The sequence below is a fragment of the Microtus ochrogaster genome, chromosome 7 (assembly GCF_000317375.1).
Source record: "Microtus ochrogaster isolate Prairie Vole_2 chromosome 7, MicOch1.0, whole genome shotgun sequence".
NCBI classification, from domain to species: domain Eukaryota; kingdom Metazoa; phylum Chordata; class Mammalia; order Rodentia; family Cricetidae; genus Microtus; species Microtus ochrogaster.
In genome coordinates, this window is record NC_022014.1 from 80,059,757 (window position 1) to 80,074,591 (window position 14,835).

The following is a 14,835-nucleotide window of genomic DNA, read 5'->3' on the forward strand; positions in this document are numbered from 1 at the left end:
ATACGTATCACAGCTTCCAGTCACTCCTTGGGCTTGTTATGCCCAGATCCGTGAAGTCCCCCAAAAACCAACAAGGAGACCAAGTCCCGTATATATATTTTATGCAAGTTTGCAAACTCAGCCTCTCCTCATGTCCAACGTATTGGAATAAACGGAGAGCCCGGAGCTCAGCTGGAGTTGGGTTTTTATAGTAGTAAAGGTGGGGGTGAGGGGTTTCTAAGGTTCAGGACCCCTGATCGGCTGACATTTGTCTAGGGTGTCCTGGTGAGTGTGTGCTGGCAGGTGATCCTATCTTCAATGGTTGAAATGCATTTCCTTTGGATGGTCTGTTCTTCAGTGGTGCCCAGATAATCTTAGTTTATGGTCCTTCCTGCAACCAGGTATTGCTTCGGGGTAAACTACTGAGACTCAGGTCTCCTTTAAGCTTATGGCTAGGCCCAACATTGGCAGGTGATAATGGTTGGAAAAACTTCCTTTGGGTGGTCTGTTTCTGTTTAGCTTCTCATGGCTGGCTCCTACAGGCTCAGCACTTTATTTTGAGAAAACTTATTTTTTTTTTAAAAACGTATTTATTTTATTATTTCTATTTATAGGTGTGTGTGTGTGTGTGTGTGCACCCACATGCACGTGCACATGAGTGTGAGCACTCTCAGAGGCCAAAAGAGGGTGTCAGATCCTGTGGAGCTGGATTATAGGCTGTTGTCAGCCATTGTTGTGAGTGCTGGGAACCAAACTCAGGTTCTCTGTAAGAACCTCAAACACTTTTTAAAAAGGTGTATTTCTTTTTATTTTTATGTGTATCAATGTTTTGCCTGCATGTATGGCTATGTACCAGGTGTGTGTCTGGTGCCCACAGGGGTCCATCCCCTGGAACTAAAGTTGCAGACAGTTGTGAACATCTTGCAAGAATAGCCAGTACTCTTTTTTTTTTTTTTCGAGACAGGGTTTCTCTGTGGCTTTGGAGCCTGTCCTGGAACTAGCTCTGTAGACCAGGCTGGTCTCGAACTCACAGAGATCCGCCTGCCTCTGCCTCCTGAGTGCTGGGATTAAAGCCATGCGCCACCATCACCCGGCTAGCCAGTACTCTTAACCGCTGAGCCATCTCTCCAGCTTCCCCAAGAAAACTTATTTTAAAATGTTTTGGGCTGAGTGTTTCAGAGGTTTCCATCCATCTCGGTGGGGAGGGCGTGGCAGATCACAGGATGGACAGAAAGCCGTGAGAATATCCGCCGGTGCTGGCCGGTGTCTCCCTTTCTTTCCATCTGGGCCCCACCTATCTGGTGACTCTGCCCCTTAACTGTCTCTGGAAGTGTCTCAGATACACTCAGATGTGTTGCCTTGGCTTAGGAGCAGGTGATTGTGGGAGGACACCCCCCCCCACACACACACAGGGAGTCCCTTACACTGGTGGCTTCTAAGCAATGAGCGGTGTCAGTGGCAGAGAATGTCTCATTATTTACCCTTTGAGTCTTGTTTTGTCTTAGAAAAAGGAAACAAAACCCTGAGCATCTCTTCAATTTTGTTAGTTCATCTAAAAATTAGAATAAAATAAGAACAAAAGACGAAGGAATCCAATAGGTATTATCCATCTCAGAGGGACCCCAAATCAGTCCCCTGTAGCCCAGAGGGGCTCAAATATTACAAAGATCCACTCCCTTGGGAAGCTAAGACAGGAAGGTTGGGGGTTCCAGGGCACCCTGGGCTGCATAGCCTCAATAGGCTGGGAACTTACAGCTCAGAGCCTGTGCTAGCCACCTAGGCTGATTTCTTAGAACCAGCCATGGCCTTGAAGTCTGTGTGTCAAACAGGCACTCTGGTTAACGGACTGTCGATAAGTTTCTGAACAGCTGGCTGGGTCTCCGGGGAATGTAGCCACCATAAGCAAATGGCCAGACTTGTTCTGCAAGTCTTCACTTCTTCAGGGAGGGAGGAAGGAGGAACCAGGGGGCTGGCAAAGGAGACCAAGGCCTCCCAGGCCAGCACTCCCCACCCTGAAGAAAACGCGGGGCTTGGGCTGTGGCTCCTGCCTGTGAACACACGGTCCAGATGGGGATGTTCCAGGTGGGAGGACGGGAGGTGACGAGCTGTCTCTGCGTGACCCTCCACATCACCCGTTTTGCACAGGACTGGTCCTTGTCACTGTCAGAAGATGACAGCCATTCCTGCAGTTTGACCCAGTGGGGTCATCTTCAGCCGCTGCTGGAGTTCCTGGCAGGAGCTTCAAGCTGGCTGGTCTGGCTGGAAATGCCCCTCACAAAGGGGACCTTTGAGTTGCTTGTGACAAGAGCTACTTGCTGTCACTCTGGAGCCCAGGAGCCTCCCGTGGAGGGGAATCCCCCTCCCTAGGCTGGTTGTTTATAGTTGTTTCTAAACCTTCCCCAACAAGCCCTAAGAGGGATCCCAGACCAGAGCTCAGTGCTCCTTGAACTCTGTTCTGAGTGTGGGGGTTCTGGCTTGGGCAGCAGCTGGCTGCAGGTCGTCCCAAGCCGACAGCTCAGAAACCAGACAGGGTGTGACAGGGCTGAGTCTGGGAAGGCAGCACAGGTGACTGGAGTAACATGGCCGCTGGATGTGGGCCCTGGAGGATCTCTGGGCCTCAGCCTCAGGAGGAGGAAGTCTACCCATAATGCCTGGTAGTCATCCCTGGTGCAGTCAGAACAGCAGCATACTGCTTTGAGGGTCATAGGCAGTAGGACCTGAGTCAGAACGAGCAGTGGCTGTCCCCTCTTGGGGACGCTGGCTATTGTTGACATAAAACATGACTCTTACCTCAAAGGGATTGCTTATTCTGATGTGTGATCTTGACAAAAGAACACAGATTCAGGTTACCCCCAAGACCATGTTGGTGGTCCAAGGTGGTAATAGTTTCATGGAGTTTTGTTTAAGTACACAGAAAATAATGCCTCAACATATTTCAAATGATTTGGTGGAACTCTAAGCTGGGCAGGTCTTGGAAAACAGGGACCTGTGGACCATCTGGGGTGCTAGCAGATACTATCCTTAGCTTTGGGGCTGGTGAGAATTAGGGGTCTGTTTGGAGGTCTGCACCCCAAAAGCAGTCATGTCATAGTCACAAGGACATTAGTTCAGACGCGGAGGTGACTGACAGTGGCTTTTAAGGGGACAAGATAGCTCAAGGTGATATGACCACACCTGTGCCATTCCAGCTCTCCGTAACTGTGGAGGTTTGAATAACTCAGCCCGGTAGGGATCCTGAAGGTATTTGTGGCTCCCCATCCCTCACCCCCAGGATTGTCACAGTGTCCAGGGTAGACCCTTGGCTACTGGCACAATGAAAGCCTCTCCCCCTAGGAGGTAGGGTCTCTAGGGAGCAGAGCCAATGCCACTCATCCTGCTGTCCAGTTTCACCGCCGCTTGTTGATGTGGTCTGCAGGAAATGACATCCCTAGAAGCCAGGCTGGGTGGAGCAGTGATATAGATGTCCAGACTGCTGTATCTTTCCTGAGTCCCAGCTGTGGCCGGACACTGCTGCTCTTGCCATCTGCCCTTCTGGGCCAGTGGCCTCCTCTAACGTGGCTCTGTGCTGGGCCCATGAAGGCTGAGGTAGCAGCAAGGGCTGAGCAGTAAAGCAAGGAGGAGGCAGGAGGCTGACCTCAATTCTGTTTTCTTAGATTCTTTGTCACTTGTGTGTGTGTGCGCGTGCGCGCGCACACACACACTGTTTAATTTGTATGCTGTGTGTTTATTATGTGCATTGGGTATGTTGTGTTGTTGTGTGCATGTTGTATGTATTGTGCATGTTGTTGTATATTTTGTGGGGCTTTCTTTTTTTCTGTTTTTTTAAGACAGGGTTTCTCTATGTAGTCTTGGCTGTCTTGGAACTCACTCTGCAGACCAGGCTGGCCTCAAACTCAGAGATCTGCCTGCCTCTGCCTCCTGAGTGCTGGGATTAAAGGTGTGCGCCACCACTGCCAGGATGTTTTGTGTGTTTTTTGCATATATTTTGTGGGTTGTATGTGTGAGTTGCATGGTATGTGTACATGCATGTATATGTACGTGCACATGTGTGCAAGTGCATGTGAGGTCCAGAATCAATGTCAGGCGTTTTTCCTCTCTTAATCTCCACCTTTTTTTTTTTTTAAATAAAATCACCTTTCTGTTTATTTTATGTGCATGAGTGAGTATGCTACCTGCATTTGTACATGTGTGTCACATGCATGTCTGGTTCCTGCAGACGTCAGAAGGGTTGTTGGCTCCCTTAGAACTATAGTTAGGGATGGTCACGAGCGACCATGTGGGTACTGGGAATCTAACCCAGGCCCTGTGCAAGAGCCTTCATTTTTTGAGTCAGGGTCTCTCACTAAACCTGAAGCTCATCCATTTGGCCAGGCTGTCTGGCCAGTGAGTTCCAGGGATCCCCTCTCCCCTGGTCCACACCGAAGCTGGGTTTACAGGAACCTGCCGCCGTGCCTGACTTTCCTGCGATCTTTCTGTGCCCTACCTACTCCTCCTGGGTTTACAGGAACCTGCCGCCGTGCCTGACTTTCCTGCAATCTTTCTGTGCCCTACCTACTCCTCCTGGGTTTACAGGAACCTGCCGCCGTGCCTGACTTTCCTGCGATCTTTCTGTGCCCTACCTACTCCTCCGATCTGCTTAGGCTAGGTTGCGATACCACTTCCGGGCGTTTGTACAGATGCCACAGGGCCTTTCCTTGGGGTGTGCATCTCATGTAGCCATGTACCTAGGCGGGAGGTATGTGACAAGATTCATCTTGTTCCTTCTAACTGGGATGTGTGAGTGCCCTGTGCTCCTTGGTGGGAATGCTCTGTACCTTGTGTGGGATGCAGGATGAGGGCGGTTGCTTCGTCATCTGTGACCGTCTGCTCACAGACCTCCTGTGACAGACCAGCGGCGCTCGGTGCTCAAGCCACAGTCCCCACCTTCAGTGGCTTTGCAGGCCGTGCAGGAGATGGGGAATGAATAGGAAACGGTGACTCAGGAGCTAGCCTGTGCTAGGAGAGGACCACTAGGGTGCTGGCAGCCCCTGAGAACACATTCCTCATCCAAGGACAACGGGCAGGCTCAGGATGGCTCAGGGGTAGGTGATGCCTGAGAGGGGATGAAGTGCTGGGCTTTGCAGAGAGGGGAGGTACAAAGGGAAGGATGAGGCCTGGTGAAGGTGGAGCCGGGGGGCTGGACTGTACGAATCCTGAACTGACACCCTGAGCGTATCCCTGGGAACAGGCAGTGTGAGCTAGTAGAGGGGCCAGGTGGATGGTTGGCTGGCTTTCCGAGCTGAGAGTGTCAACCTTGTCTCTGCTGCCACCCACGGGTATGGCCCCAGCATCCAGGTCCCTCTGCCCATCTCTTCCACAGGTAGACCCTTACCTGCCCTATGAATATACGTGTACAGGGATGCTGGAACGGATCCATGCCTACATCCAACACCAGGTGGGTCACCCTGCATCCTCTGCCCCAGGGACTCGAGGCTGTTACTCCAAAGCCTATGAATTCAAAGTTGGGGCCATGCTGATGCTGGGGTCTATGTAGACTTCAGTCATAGGCAAGCCATTCATCCAGCTCCTCATTCCACCGCGGAGACTCAAGATGAGATCCAACCATCGTGGCTACCAATCCCCACCCGACCCCAGCTGAAGTGATGGCATGCAATAGTCACGGATATCATTCCCCACCCACCCTGCCCCACAGGCCGGGTTTTCAAAAAATCATTTCTCGGTTTGATAACTGAGTGAATGGAACAGACAGGAGCCCCTGCTCGCCACCTTCACGGGAATCGGTGAGATGGGGCCTGGAGTAGGGGTCTGCCCCAAGAAATTGGGGATAGCCTGCTCTTATGTCCCCTGATCCGATGATCTGAGCTGTCATAGGCTGCAGGTGGCCTGAGAGAAAACCAGGAGATGCAGAACTGTGGGGCTTGGGACCCTGGGGACAGCGGCTGTGGCTGTTAGATTTAGGCAGATGCTGTGTATGTCTCCACTTTGACCAGCCACGGTGTGAGCGTCAGGACCTGGAGACCGGTTCTGAACTGTCCCTCTACAGATAAGAATCTGAGATCCCCGAGAAGAGCCTCAGAGGCCAGCACAAGGCTCTGTCCCCGTGCTAAGCAGGGCTCATGGGCCTCAGGCTGAAGCCGTGTCTCTGACCCCAGAAGTGAGGTCATGCAGGGTAGACAGCTCCCAAGCAGTTGAGAGTTCAGAGCCCGCTTCTGCCATCCAGTCATGAGTCCCTGGCGTACATCCTCCACGCTTCGTGCAATAATTAGCATCCATTCTCTGGGCTACTTGGTATTATGGGAATAACACTTGAGGCTGCTTAGCATTCAGTAAGTGCCCAGTAGTGGCCCTTACTGAAACTGTAGTGCTGAGCACTCTAGAGAAAAATCCATTCCCTTCCCTAATACCTCTCTCTTCCTGACAGGACTTCTGTGTGGGCCCAAGCCCGGTTCCCTCAGGAGCCCACACCTCCCAGAGTCCCTTTGTCTTAGCTCCTAACGCCACTCATCTCGAGTGGGCCCAGAATATCAGCTCAGTTGCGGGAGCCTGGCCCCCTACCCACTCTCTCCGGGCCTGGCTGGCTGCCCCTGGGAGGGCCTGCACGGACGCCTGCCTGGACCATGGGCTGGTCTGCGAGCCTTCGTTCTTCCCCTATCTCAACAGCCAAGATGCATTCCTCAAGTGAGTCTGAGGCCCCGCCTGTGTCCCCACCTTCCCACCTTCCTGGCTTCCCTGTAGAAGGGGGTTTAATGCTTTTGAATCAGCCAAATTCCACAGAGGACGTCCTTCTGGTCTTGCTCTTTTCCACCTCCTTTGGCCCTGCCCAACCATCTCTCCGCTGGTCACCAAGACTCCAGGCCCATAGGTTCTCTGAGCTCTGACAGTTGGATTTCAAATTGTGACTTGTGTTTCCTTTGGTCCAGGGAGGGGGTGGGTCATGCTAAGCTGGGGCCAGCTGTCACCCACTCACCCAAGAGTAATGCTGCTGGTGGTGCTTTTACAGGCTGCAGGTGCCCTGTGACAGCACAGAGTGGGAGATGCATCACTTGTACCCCGCCTTTGCCCACCCCGGCCAAGAGTGCTACCTACAGAAAGAGCCACTGCTCTTCAGCTGTGCCGGTGCCAGCACCAAGTACCAGAGGCTCTGCCCATGCCGTGACTTCCTCAAGGGCCAGGTGGCCTTGTGCCAGGGCTGCCTGTGAGGTCGGAGGCCACCCTGCCCAGCATCTGCCCACCCCCGGTTGGCAAGCACCAGCACTTTCTGAGCTGCAGCCATGCTCACGGCGTGTCTCCTGGCTGCAGCCTTGTTCCCTGGCCAAGAGCAGGAAGAGGGGGCTGAGAAGGCAGCAGCTCCATCTTAGGAGGCTCCTTGCCCTCATCACAGGACTCGTGGCTAAGCAGATGGGCTGACCTACCTGTCTGGTGGGCCCAGGAGCACGTGAGTGGAGACCCCTTGTTTTCTGAGGTCTGGATCAGCTGAAGACATGACCCTGACCACTCTTGGGCCCAGGATAGGCTTTCTGATCCCCAAGAACATGGCCGTGTTGCCCCCTAGTTCACCGGAGATATCAAGACATGGAGAACAGGCGTCAGCCACGCTTGTGGTGAGGACCACACCCTCCTCTTCTGATGCAGCAATTCATGCAGGGCCAGCGTGTCCGTCTGTCCGTCTGCAGCTGTTCGGTGTGGACAAAGGGCAGAGAACTCGGGGAGCCTGGGGGAGGGACACTGCCCTCCTCCTGGTCCTTCCTCCCTGTCCCTCACTTCTGCTTCCTCCAGTGGGCTTCACTTTGGGCCTCTTCTGAGACCCAGTTCTGGCATGATCTCTGCCCCTCCGAGAGCCATCTCCATTACAGTCTCTGACAACAAACAGGCCCAGAGCCCACCAAGGCATCCTCTGCAGGCTCTGACGCCACTCCCAGCCTCCTGCTATCTCCTGCCGGCCAGGCTGGGATGAAGTTTCACCCTGGTACCCTTGGCTGGTTCTGGTTGCACAGGTCTAGCCGACTTCATGGCTCCCACCCATCCAGGCCCCACCTTCGTCATTCCCTCCTGCTTCCCGCAGCCTCAGGCCACTTCCAGACTTCAGTACCCATCTCTAAGTGGCATGCCCACCTCCAGTCCAGGGTCGCCCTTCCCTCTCTACCCCCAGGGCCTGCCAAGTCCAGCCAGGCCTCCAGGAACACTGCCATTGTTCATGTCTGGCCCGGCCCCCAGCCTCGTGAAGGCAGGCTCCCTGGGCCCAGACAGTTGTAGGGAGGACCAGCCTGTGTGGGACTTGCGGGTGCCCCCTTGGCCTGGTTAGCCCCTGTGGCAGCAGAATCTAGGGCAGCAAGAGACCTGTGATTCCGAGGATTTGACCGTCAGAGGAAAGCAATAGAGACATTCTTCTCTCTTTTTTTTTAAAGATTTATTTCTTGAAATAAATATTTTATTGGGATGTGAGATGATAAAGAAGAAACATGCGGGTGCTGGTTTGTTGTTTGTTTGTTTGTCTTTTCTGTCTTTTCCCGGAACCTCCAGGGCTCGCCCAGCATAGGGGGACTGGCTAGGGTCCCCCAATGCTGCTCTGTGTTGATGGAACATGGCACTAGGGGCTTGGCTGGAAAATGAGGTGCTGCCTGCACCCAGAAGTCCTTCCAGTGCTGTGGCCACAGGACCCTCCTGTCCGTGTTCCCTCCGTACCCACCCACCTCAGCTGGCCTCTCAGCAGAACGTGGGGGTGTGAGGCCCACTGTGGAAGAGTTTGAGGTCACCCACCAGAGACGTGCTGGTGCTTTTGGGGTTCACTGTGTAGGACTCTGGGCTGGGACTGTGATATCCGAGTTCAGCCACCCTATCAGATGTACGCCGCCCCACTCCTGTTACGGGGAGCAAACCCTAGGTGGGGACCGTGTCTGAGTTCTCTGCCAGCTCAGGTGTCCTGTCAGATGATGTCATCCTAGCAGGTCTGTGCCGCCCAGCTCCTGTGTTGCAGGTAAGCAAACAGGCACGGAGAGTTGAATAACCCCAGCCACACGGCTTGTGACATCAGGACCATTTCAGAGCTGCCGTGGGGACCTGGGTCTGGGTGTTTGCATGTGGCTTAAATACATGGAGACATCTAAAGTCAGGGGACCTCCTTCCAGCCAGGGATTCTCCACGGGTGGGGGCGGGGGGCAGTTTTAGTCCCTGAGGGTGGGGTGTCCAGGCATGCTATGTCCTGAGTTGGGAGATGGCCAGTTACCTGGCAGCCGGTCAGTGTAATTGGGTGATAGAGGGTTGGTCAGCATCCTGCAACTCACAAGACCCACGTCACCATTTATCCCCACCCCCACACAGAGAACACTCTGGCCCCCAGTACCAGCAGCACCTGGTGAACCGGCCCTTCTCTATCTAGGGCTAGGTTCTCAGATGGGGCGTGTCTCGGTCATCAGCATCCCTAAGCTCTTCTGACAGGTCTGAGTGGTGGGAGGAGCTTCTGTCTTTGATGCGCTCCCAGAAGCTGCTGCTGCTGCTACTGCTGCTGCCCAGCCATGGCTTGAGTCTTGAGAATCACTGGTCTAGACCTAGTGGGCATTGGAGATCTTTCCAACCTTTTTCCAAGATGCTAATGATTATCCTGCTTGTTTATTTATTATATATATTTTTCAGATGGGGTCTTATGTAGCCCACACTAACTTCAGACTCCCCATGTAGCAAAGGAAGAATGTGAAGTTCTGGTCCTCCTGCCTCTGCGTCCTGACGGGATGCCGGGTGTGTAGCACCGCCCTCACTTTTGTTCAGTGCTTGGGCTCGAACCCTGGTAGGCAGGCTTCACACATGCCAGGCAAGCATCCCACTGGGCATAGCCACATCCCCAGCCTGGTCAGAGTCTCCCGTGGGCTCAGGGGGGTGGGATATGAGATTTGGAGGAATTTTGCAAGCCATTTGCTAGACAGCCAGCATCTTCACAGTGGCCACGATGGACAGTGTATAGCACGCAAGCTGCAGACTTCCTCGCTCCTGTTTGCGGTTCTCTTTGCCTTGGCCCCGCCTAGTCCAGGCCCATGGCTAGCCTCACGGGAACCTACATGGGTAGCAACTCGTAGGTAGCAACTCGAGCGTCAGAGTCCCATGTTTGTCCCTTGACAGCATTGTGAGGGCTCAGGCCTGAGCAGGGCCCTGCCTCCCGCTTGCTTTGACTCAGGGAAATAATTAATAACAAAGAATGAAGAGCCGGGCGGTGGTGGCACACGCCTTTAATCCCAGCACTCGGGAGGCAGAGGCAGGTGGATCTCTGTGAGTTAGAGACCAGCCTGGTCTACAGAGCTAGTTCCAGGACAGGCTCCAAAGCCACAGAGAAACCCTGTCTCGAAAAAAAAAAAAAAAAAGAATGAAAGACTTAATTTATTGAGAACCTTTTACTACAAAAGGCTTCGGGGCACATTGCACTCTGGTGTAATTAGAAGTGGCTTCTTTTAAGCTTTGGTTTGGAGTGGAAGCCAACGGAAGCCAGCTCTGCTCCCCGGCAGTCCCTCTGATCTCTCTGCCTCCAGCTTTGTGGAGGAACCTGGGATTGGGGGAGGGGCCTGCCCTGGAGGGTCAGGAAGGGTCTGGTGGAGAAGCCCAAGGTCAGAATAGGCCTCTGAGTCTGAGATGCCTTAGCTGAGCCCACAGCAGGAAACTGGAAAGGCCAGAGGCAGGGACCAAAGCCAACGTGCCAAACTCAGACCCTGACCTTGACCCTTGAGGAATGGGGGGCAGCTATTGCTGGGCCTATCCTCAGCTTGTGAGAGCCCTGTGTTAATCCAAGTGGACAGGTGTGTAGGTGACTGATGGGCACAGTAGAGAGTCCACAGAGTTCCTGCACTCTGAGACCCACTCTCCAGGGGAGGGATGAGGTGGGCATCTGCTTGAAGGTGGGCGAGAGGGGTCCAGATGGCGTGGGCACCTGCTTGAAGCTGCGGATCCTGCTGCTGATTCCTGGGTCTCTTTGAAAAGACTGAGGAAAGGAAGGCTCATCGGGGTGATGTGGGGGACTCGTGACTAGGACTAGTTGGGTACCTACACCTTTGAGAGCAAGCCCTGGCTGCCTGCACGGGAGCCAGGCCGATTGCTACAACCCTAGCTTCTGCTTCCCTCTCCAGATCCACCAGCCCCCTACAGGGCTCAGAGGGTTCTGATGACCCACTTTTGGGACCTAGAGGGATGGCTCAGTGGTTAGGAGCACTGGCTGCTCTTCCAGAGGACCCAGGTTCAATTCTCAGCACCCATCAGTAACTCCAGTTCCAGGGGGTCCATCTGATGTCCTCTTCTGGCCTCAGTGGACACACAGACTCTCAGGCATACACATATATTAGATAAATAAATAAATAGATAGATAAATAAATAAATACAAATTAATTAAAAACACTTGGGTACTGGAGCAATGGCTGGTTAAGAACACTGCTCTTAAAATGGCCCAAGTTCATTGCTGGGCGATGGTGGTGCACGCCTCTAATCCCAGCACTCCGGAGACAGAGGCAGGCAGATAGCTGAGTTCAAGGCCAACCTGGTCTACAGAGTGAGTTTCAGGACAGCCAGAGCTGTTACAGAGAAACCCTGTCTCAAAAAAAAAACAAAAACAAAAACAAAAACAAAAACAAAACAAAAAAACCAGCAACAAAAAAAGTTCCATTCCCAGCACCCACATCGGGCTGCTCGTCATGCCTGTCACTCCAGTTCCAGGGCCTCGATACGACACCCTCCTCTAGTCTCACCTGGTATCCCCACTCTCACGCACGTGGCCACACAGATGCATAATTTAAAATAAAATATATATTTTTTAAAAAGGGAGGTGGATATCTGTGAGTTCGAGGCCAGCCTGGTCTACACAGGATGGCACAGTGAGAACCTGTCTCAGAAGGATCCACCTTTTGGATAAAGCTGGAAGACAGCAAGTACCCTCTGGTGGCAGGTGGCCTGGAGGGGCGGGAAATAAGAGATCACGTGCTCAAGGCTGTTATCTAAGCGTCTAGAGTCCCAGCAGATCCTATTTCATTTTAATAAAAGGCACACACTGACCCATGGTAGGGTGTGGTGGCCCTTGGCCGTAATCCCAGCAATCAGCAAGTAGAGGCCGGAGGGTTAGGAGTTCAAGGTTATCCTTGGCTACGGAGCAAATTTGAAGCCTGCCTGTACTACGTGAGGATCTGCCTCCAAAACCAAAAGGCCGACGTCGTTGCAGCCCAGAGGAGAATGGAGTCAGCTCTAATTCTGGAAACTTCCAAACAGCTGTCTTGGCCTTTGAAAGTGCTGTTTCTGTCTGCCCATTCATTCATCCGTTCATCAATTAAAAAGCAATTTCCGAGCACATAGCCCAGCTGGCCCTGTGTTGAAGCTGGAGATGAGCTCTCAGCCCCTCCACTCCTGGAGCGGAGGCCTTACTCCGGTACTCAGTGCTCTGGTGAGGTCAGCTGTGGAAGAAAAAAATGCATACAGTAATGATGAAAATATTAATTTCCTGTTTTAATTATTCAGTAGAAATTAATGAGACTATAAGAGGAATCTCTGAGGTGGGGTGAATAGTCAAAGAAGGGAACAGGAAGGAGCAGACTGCTGGGCCCGGGTGTGGCGGGTTTCCGGGGCAGGAGATGGAAACACGCCAGGATGTATCAGGAGCCATGCTGATGCTGGGGAGGTGGTAGGACCCAGTGCTGCTCTTAGAGAACTCACAGCCCCCAGGAGACAGTCCACCCTCTGAAGGATAAAGCCACGGGGGGCAGGGTGGGAGGGGATGCTCTGGATCTGCAGCTTGGTGGCGGTTTGGGCAAAGGAGAAAGAAAGGCTCCCCCAAAGTGTTCAAGTCTCGTCCAGTTGCTATGACAAATACCAGTGGTGGTGGCGCACGCCTTTAATCTCAGCACTCAGGAAGCAGATCCTCGTGAGTTTGAGGCCAGCCTGGTCTTCAGAGCGAGTTCCAGGACAGCTAAGGCTACATAGAGAAAGCCTGTCTCAGAATAAAACAAACAAATACCACAAGCAAGAGCAGTTTAGGAGAGAAAGGGTTTATGAGGACTTGCAGGTCACAGCCCACCACTGAGGGGAGTCGGCAGGGCTGGGGCAGGAACGTGAAGGCAGGTCTGTTCTCCCAGCGCCGCCACTGACCAACCAAGAGGATGGATGTGAGCATGGCAGCACCCAGCAGCTGGGCCCACAGCTGTCTGCAGATTCTTCTCCTCAGCATGTTTGCAAATCCCTTTGACATCCCCAGCTGACAACATGCCTGTTTCCAGAACTCTCCTTTGAGTGCTGGGCTCCAACATCTTGTAGGTTCCCTCAAGTGTTACCGAGTCTCATAAAACTTCTGACGCATGTTCACTTTCTGTTGGATGGAACCATGATTTCACCTTTATAAAAAACGACCCTTCGGTAGTGTCTTCCGGTCCCCGGGATGGGAACTCACAAGACCTGCTCGTGTTGCAGAGCAAGAACACAGAAAGGTAGAGGAGTTGGCACCAAATCACCCAGCCAGGCGTGGCAGGGCCGGGGTTTGAAGTCTGGGACCTTAAGTGTGCTGACCTTGCCCGGCCTCTGCGAAAGAGATGTATGACCCCTGTCATCTCAGGCCCAAGCCCACCCTGTAAATTAGACACATTAGTGACAGGTGAGACGGGGAGGGTCAGAAAAAAGGATGGAGGCTCAGAGGAAGGAGCTGGCATGAGCTAACCCTTCAAAAGGAGCTTTCTTAGGACAGAGTCACATGACCTCAGACAGTCCCAATCGGGCCAAGAGGTGGAAGAGATTGGAAGAAATGACCATCGTGTCTACATAGCAGAGACCCTGAAGGAAGAGGCAGGCTTTTTAGTTCCAGAGAACAAAGAGATTTGGATTCTTTCTCAGGGAGGTGGGCAAGCTTCATAGCAGGTGTCCTGGTTAGTTTCTTTCTCAGCCTGACAGAAGCTAGAGCCATCTGAGAAGAGGAACATCAATTGGGAAAATCCCTCCATAAGGCTGGCCTGTAGGCAAGTCTGTAGGACATTTTCTTGTATGATTGAAGTGGGATGGGACCAGCCCTTCTGGACGGTACCACCCCTGGGCAGGTGGTTCTGTGTTAGAGAACAAACTGAGCAAGCCTTGGGCAGGCGAGCAAGTCTTGGGCGGGTGAGCAAGCCAGTAAGCCACACTCCTCCATGGCCTCTGCATCAGTTCCTGCCTTGAATTCCTGCCCTGACCTCCCTCAGTGAAGGACTGTGGTTTGTAAGATGAAATAAGCCCTTTCCTCCCCAACTTGCTTTGGTCAGCGTGTTTATTACAACAATAGAAAGTGAAGTAAAACGCCAAGTGACCTTGCCTGGCCTAACCTGGCCTAACCTGACCTAGCCTGGCCTAACCTACAGAGGCAGATACTAAGTTGGAACCATAATCCTATCTGGTAGCCCCTAAAGGGAGGGACTGCAGGGCTACAGCAGGGCTTTCCCTCCCCCTCTATCTGCAGGGGGTGGGAGTGCCCTGGTCTGATTTCTAGGAGACAGAAGGGCAGCTAGAAGCTCTGAGCCTAACAGGAGACCCAGCAAGGTCGAACAGCTGACCCAAGCTCACAGCATGAACTAGCGGCTGTTTGTACAACAGCTTGACTGTATAGGGAGATGGTGGCACTGTGGGCATCAGAGCTGGGGGAGGTGCTGAGAGAAAGTCAGCAGGTCTGGTCAGGGGCTTTCTTTTCAAACATTTTACTGTATTTATTTATTCAGTGCACGTGTCTGCTGTGCTGTGCATGTGGAGGTCAGGGAACAACTTTCGGGAGTTAGTTTTTGCCAGGCGCACCGTGCCCCCATGTCTGCGCTCTGTGCGCTGGCACCCAGTTCACGAGCTTCGGGCAAGGGGGCTGGAGGTTAAAATACACAGACACACACAGAC

At 53.0% G+C, this 14,835-nt stretch overlaps 1 protein-coding gene across 4 annotated transcripts in view; it reads left to right on the forward strand.

The window, feature by feature from the left end:
- The window catches only part of Mgat5b (alpha-1,6-mannosylglycoprotein 6-beta-N-acetylglucosaminyltransferase B), a 64,614-nt gene extending 56,177 nt beyond the window's left edge, over positions 1 to 8,437 (forward strand). For all 4 annotated transcript variants that reach the window (XM_026780497.1, XM_026780499.1, XM_005350789.2 and 1 more), the window contains 3 exons: positions 5,339 to 5,413; positions 6,401 to 6,657; positions 6,980 to 8,437. In XM_026780497.1, coding sequence (XP_026636298.1) covers positions 5,339 to 5,413; positions 6,401 to 6,657; positions 6,980 to 7,178 — 531 coding nt within the window. In that variant the 3' untranslated portion in view covers positions 7,179 to 8,437. The remainder of the gene's footprint in view (positions 1 to 5,338; positions 5,414 to 6,400; positions 6,658 to 6,979) is intronic.
- Positions 8,438 to 14,835: the final 6,398 nt, after the last annotated feature.